The 6,000-nt window shown below is 41.6% G+C and overlaps 1 protein-coding gene across 3 annotated transcripts in view; it reads right to left on the bottom strand.

The window, feature by feature from the left end:
* Window positions 1-472: 472 nt before the first annotated feature.
* Window positions 473-6,000, bottom strand: part of SEMA3D (semaphorin 3D) — a 143,636-nt gene continuing 138,108 nt past the window's right edge. For all 3 annotated transcript variants that reach the window (XM_064443768.1, XM_064443758.1, XM_064443750.1), the window contains exon 18: window positions 473-2,028. In XM_064443768.1, coding sequence (XP_064299838.1) covers window positions 1,615-2,028 — 414 coding nt within the window. In that variant the 3' untranslated portion in view covers window positions 473-1,614. The remainder of the gene's footprint in view (window positions 2,029-6,000) is intronic.

The raw sequence follows: 6,000 nt of genomic DNA, 5'->3' as shown, positions 1-6,000 counted from the left end.
GAATGCGCACACAAACACCAGCATGGGCAAAGGCAGATCTACAACTTTCAGAGCCAATGTTTTTGGTTCCTTAATGAGGAACCAACCAATTACACAGGTTTCCCACAGATTTTGCTCTCCAGATCTGTAGAATGCATGAGAAACAAGTAAAGCCTGTCGTTTTGGTATCCATCAAAGCTCTCTTCCATGTGAGGAAGTAGCTAATTTGTCATTTCACACTCAAAAAGGCGTGAAAGGCAAACGGAGGGAGGTTAGATGGAAGAGAGGAACGGGGGGCTGTGATTCATGAGAAGAGACAGTAGGCCTGATTTTGAGCTTGTGTTTGTTGCTGCATATCAGGAATAAAATAAAAGAAATCACATTGATGTAAAATAGACAAGAATGAGGTCAGTGTTTCTTGCTTATATGGAAAAATTTACACTATTAAGACCAAAATATGAACCCAGAAACAAGGAACACTTTACAAATGAAATTATGGTATAGAGCAAATTTCTAACTTACAAGTTTTATTTACACATGGACATCTTTTGTTTTATTTAATTATAATAAAAGTATTAATTCCAACAATGTAAATTTTCAACTTAAAAATACATAAGATCTCTGGGAGAAAATCCCAAAGAATACACACATCTGAGGAATGTCAGCTCTGTGTCAAGAGCACTGGTCTCAGCCACTAAATATTTTCCCTCATCGTCTTTTATTTTAGCTTTGTTGTTGTCTTTTAGTTTTCTTTTCCTCTGCATAAAACAAAGCTAGCAAAGGGCCAGAGAAACAAGCAAAGTCAAAGCTTTGGAGAGCTAGGAGAGGTGCAGGCAGGAATCCCATTATTTGTTAATAGGATTTGTGCCCGTACCTCCCACAGACCACTTAGGAAATTTAGTCCCAAGCATCTTAGTGGCAGTTTCAATTAAAGTCAACATTTCTTTTCAGCAGATGGACTGTAAACTGGTGGCTACTCAAATTCTAATGAGTAACGCTTGATAATTCCCCTCTCTTAAACTATGATTATGCTTTCTCTGTTTTTTATGGGGAGAATTAAAGTTGTCCTTAAGCCAATACTTAATTTGATTTTTTGCTGTGCCTCTCTGTGCTAGCAAACCCCACCCATGTGCCTGTATACAAGCCCGATGGGTAAATGAGTGGGTATTTTTGCAGATCTGTCACACATTTCTATCATGCTTCTTATTCAGTAAGATGCCAAAGAACTAGAAATACATCTGCCCTCCCCTGAAATGTAGCCACCTCTGGGGTGGAATGCGGCAGCAAATATTAACATGGGAACATTGACACTAAATCCTATGTGAAAGTTATGCAGGAATTACAGAACACAGCTCACGTAGCCTCAGGCTACCCAGAAATTAGCTAAAAGTGTACATCTTTTCTTTTTAATGGATGCATTTGAAATTATTGCCTGGTGTGTGGTACTCCAGTAAGGAATGTCTCATTTGGTATCGAATCCCATTGTACAGTCTCATACAGATTAATAGTGATGGCGAGTTATCTGATTTCAATAAGAAGCAGTACTAATTCGTAGGCAAGATGCACAAAAACAGAACACAGTAATTTATTTTTTTTTTCATGGAAAATGTCCTTTCTTTAAATAACATTTACAGACTACGTAGACGGTGGCCTGGCTGGCTCATGGTGCCTTCGGTTTCGCTTTTTTTTCATCTCTTGCACATGCTTCCATTTGGCACCACCTTTGTTCCGCTGCCGCCGTTTCTCCCGGTGCCACATCTGTTCACAGTACTCATCCAGGCTAAAGCTGGGGCTGCTGACGAGCTGGATGTAGTCCTTGTACCTCAGCCGGGACTCCGTCAGCAAATCCCTCACCCTGCCCTCCTCGTCCTCAGTTTTCTGAGTGCTTTCCATTTGCCCGTTCTCAATGACATTTAAGTTCAGCTTCACTATGGTGTGGACAAAGGTGTGTTCCTGGGCTTTGCAGAAATAGGCTCCCGCATCCCTTCTTTGCAAGCTGCGGATGAGCAGCCCATGCTCTGTTTTGATGATCCTTTCGTCAGGCTTCAGCTGTGGAGTTGGAGAAAGAAGAATGCGATACGTGAGTTTCATTGGCAAAACAGCGCCTTGCTGAGGTGGAGAAGAGGTTCGGCCGGTACACGGCATGCCGGCACATGGTGGGGCACGTGCAGCTGGGCCAGATACCAGGAGACCCTTTCAATGTCTGAGTTCTGCTCCTAACTATAGCATCTGTATCACTGACATTTCAGCATGCAGTAGTGAAAGATACATGCTGCACAGCTGAAAGGACAGACAATGACACTCATCACACCACAGTGCAGTAAGTTAGACTACATTCTCCAAGGAAGGGTAGCTATTTAGTGGCACAAATCCCACCCTTTTCTTAACTGCTTTTCTTGAGGTATCTGTAATGCACCCAGTATACTTGGGTGCTTGTATATATCTGGAGAGCAGAGGTACTGCTACACTGAAAATAAATACTACTGCTGTTTTTTAAAGTGAAATAGTGTGATTCTGATCTTCTTCAACTGGGTTTCACAAAGGGAAGTCAATCCTGGCTTTGACTCATTGAGAAGTGATTAAAAGCATCCAAAGAGGTTAGACAAATACAACCCAGCACAATTCTTTTATTGTTTTGACTTCAAGATCTGTGAAGAAATTACTGGAAAATAGAAAACCAAAGAAAAGAATGAAATTGCAAGTGAGAGTTGAAGTCTGTCAGAGTATAGCAGCAATTTCCTTACAAATGGAAATATTTTAAAAAATACAGCACAATCTCATGTGTTAAAAACAAGGTGTACCTTAAAGCAATAACACCATCAGAAAAGGCATTACACCCCCACCCCCAAATCCAGGATGGGGCACTGGGTGCCTAGTATTTTTGCAGCTGGGGAACATAGAGGAAGGTAAGTGATTTGCCAAAGATCATATAGAAATTAGTATCTTTACTGGAAGTAGATTAATATGTTTAGTTGGAAGTGGAAAGCAGAGCCCTAACTGCCAGTGTCCAACACCAGCATTTCCTTTGACAATGATCCTGGTCTAGTCCAAAGCTGTCACCTCCCAGGCGTGCTATGTTCTGCTGCCACACAGAGGCTGCAGCACACAATGGCACCAAAGGACCTGGAGCGCAGCTTGCTCAGCCGCAGCAAAGCCAGGGCCTTAAACCCAGCCTCAGCACTGCTGGTGGCATTGCTCTAATGTAGAAAAACTTCAGCACGAGGCTGAGCCGTGGGTTTAAGAAGGGGGAGTGGAGGCAGAAAGAACCAACACACAATCTGGAAAATTTCCCAGAGTGCACATCTGACCCTCCAGCAAACTTCAGAGGATGAAGATCAGGGAGGCATAAAGATGACTAAATTAGATTTATTCACAGTGGGTAAGCTACACACTGTTTCTTTATGTAAAAAATCTGCACATGATTCCCTCTTCTACTCCATGGGAAAAATGTATACATACATCTGATTCTACATCTGTTATGGTTCTAACTCACTAGTACTTTATCATAACAGGGTCTGTTGGAGCAAAGAGATGGATGAGATGACCTCTCAGGGCTTTTAGCTTTATCCTTTCTAAGTGTCTTTGATAACAACTTTGGAAGGGTTAAATAATTTGAAAGACCATTTAAAGATCACCAGAAAAAACAATCAGCAATCAGCTGTAACAGCCTTCAGTGACATACAGATTAGGTAAGTAGGTAGGTAGGTAAGTAGGTATGTAGGTAGGTGCATAGATAGATTTGCAGATGGACGGATATAGGCCTGTGTCCTACCATTGATGTGACTGCAGCAGAGACAAGAAATCAACTGGTACAAAAGCCTGGTCAGAACGTGTCTCCGACTGCCTGGTTCTGTGGCCAAGTACTTTTTGGCTCCTACCACCAGTTGACGGTGGTGGGTCAATCCTGAGCTTTAGTTATCTAGTTTGTAAACTGTATATAAGCATGCCTACTTGGCACCAGCAGGGTGAAATCATACTAATGTCAGGAAATTCCTGGAAAATCGATTGTCCTGACAACAGGTGCTACGTGAGCACAAGCTACTTTTGATTTGCTACACTGATTCTGAACCAGAGAAATCACGGTCAGAACACAAGCACATACCCAGAAGGTAGCAGGGAGACAGACTGGAAAAGAACACCTTTTCACCTCCAGAACGTACAGCATAGGGCAGTAGTCCTCAAGTTTATCAGCTGTGACACTTCATTCTGAGTAAATGTACCTTTCTTACAGTAAATACAGGAGCATAAAATGTATAAATGAATCACAAATGAGTAGCTGTAGGCAGAAATATGTCTAGGGCAGGTGTTTCCTTGTGGTGCTGTACTCCACAGAGAGAAGCAGGAGCAGGGGCCAGGTGGAAGTGCTCAGAGGCTTGACTGCTACAATATGAGAAGGAAGCCCCTCTTTTCCACAGGCTTCATGTCAACATGAAGACCCAAGTCTGAGAAACTTAGGGAGAAGGATGGGAAGAAGCAGATAATTTCCAGACGTTTGGGTTTCATAAGGCACTATGCAAAGACCGAGTTCCCACATTGTTTGAGCGAAAAGAGGACTGATCTCTTTGAGCCCAGGGCTTGATGCAATTGCAGCAGTAGCATCTGCCTATCAGTGGCTCTGCCAGTATTGTAGTCTTGAATGCCTTGACAGCTGTGTAGCTCCTACACTTGGAAGATCTCCAGCTGGCGGTTTCGGCTGGCTGGGTGCCAGTCCAAAGAGCCCTCACTAGTGTTTCGCCTATTTTAAGTGAAAGGAAGGCAGAATAATGGCAGATCTAGACTTGAAAAGATCACTGGACCCCCAAGTCCAGCACCCTGCTACTCATAACTACTTACCATTTGTGTAGCAGCTGTCACTTTCTAGCCATAAACGTGTTAACTGATGGAGATGCCCCCCCTCTGCCTTGGATACCCCAGAGAAAGCTAACAGAGTCTAAATTGGTTGTGTCCCTTAATCCCAGCCCATCACAACTCCTATTTTTAATGAAGCAGCGTTCTTACAGAATGTCCTGTGTTAACCTTGGATATTGATTTACGGTGACTGTCACCTCCTCCTCTGTACCTTCATCATTCATTCCTTTCTTATCCTCTGGCAGGATGAAATTATGGCTCCAATTTCACACGTATTGAGCAACACTTCATTATTGTTTTCCCGCCTCGCTTCTCTTTTTGGTATCCTGTTTATGTTGTTTTACCCATAGGTTCAGAACTCTTCCTGTCTTTCCTCTCTACTTTTCCCCCCACAGGGCTCTGGAGTTTCATAAACACCTGGCATTTCGTTACTTGGTAGTAGATCTTTAACCTTTCACTTGAATGCTTAATGTGCTCTTTGGTTCCTGACCTATAGATGTAAAACATATTTTATTAAATTCTGAGGAAAATGAAAAGACTAGGTAGATAAAAGACATCAATTTGTTTAGGTCAATTGTGGATGCACTGCTCCCCTCCCCCCTGATATGTCATAATCAATAACTCTCCTAAAATATTTGCAAATAGGATTTAACAATTCAGAAGCACAAAGGGTTTAATTCATAAAAACTTGTCGACATGTGCTTAAACTTAAGCATACAATAAAAATTAAACATGAGAGACATAATTTTGTTCAATAGGGAACAAATTATAAACCACAAAAATGAAGCAATTGATTGCCATAAACTTTCTTTTCTTAGTGGATTGGGAGCTGTTTTTTGACAGTTTTTTATCAACAAATTGTACTTTTCATCCTTCATGATAAGCACATAAATTTGCCTAATATTACATTACCCGAATTATGACACATGCCATAGATACTGGCGATATTTGACAAAGCAAAAAGATGTCCGTGCAAATCAAACACTTGATTTTCACACCTTAATTTAACAATGGAGGAAAAATAGGCTTTGCCAATAATGATGGCAAATCTTTAAACAATCATTAAGTTGGAAAACAACCAAGGATTTGAAAGTGCTGTGGCACCAGGTTAGGTCAATGCGCTTTGTCCTTTGCTAATGATGTGTTTAGATAGCTCCCTCTTTACAAATAATT

Source organism: Phalacrocorax carbo, chromosome 1 (assembly GCF_963921805.1).
Source record: "Phalacrocorax carbo chromosome 1, bPhaCar2.1, whole genome shotgun sequence".
Lineage (NCBI taxonomy): Eukaryota > Metazoa > Chordata > Aves > Suliformes > Phalacrocoracidae > Phalacrocorax > Phalacrocorax carbo.
The sequence above is the reverse complement of the archived record's forward strand: the minus strand, read 5'-3'. Positions and strand labels throughout refer to the sequence as shown.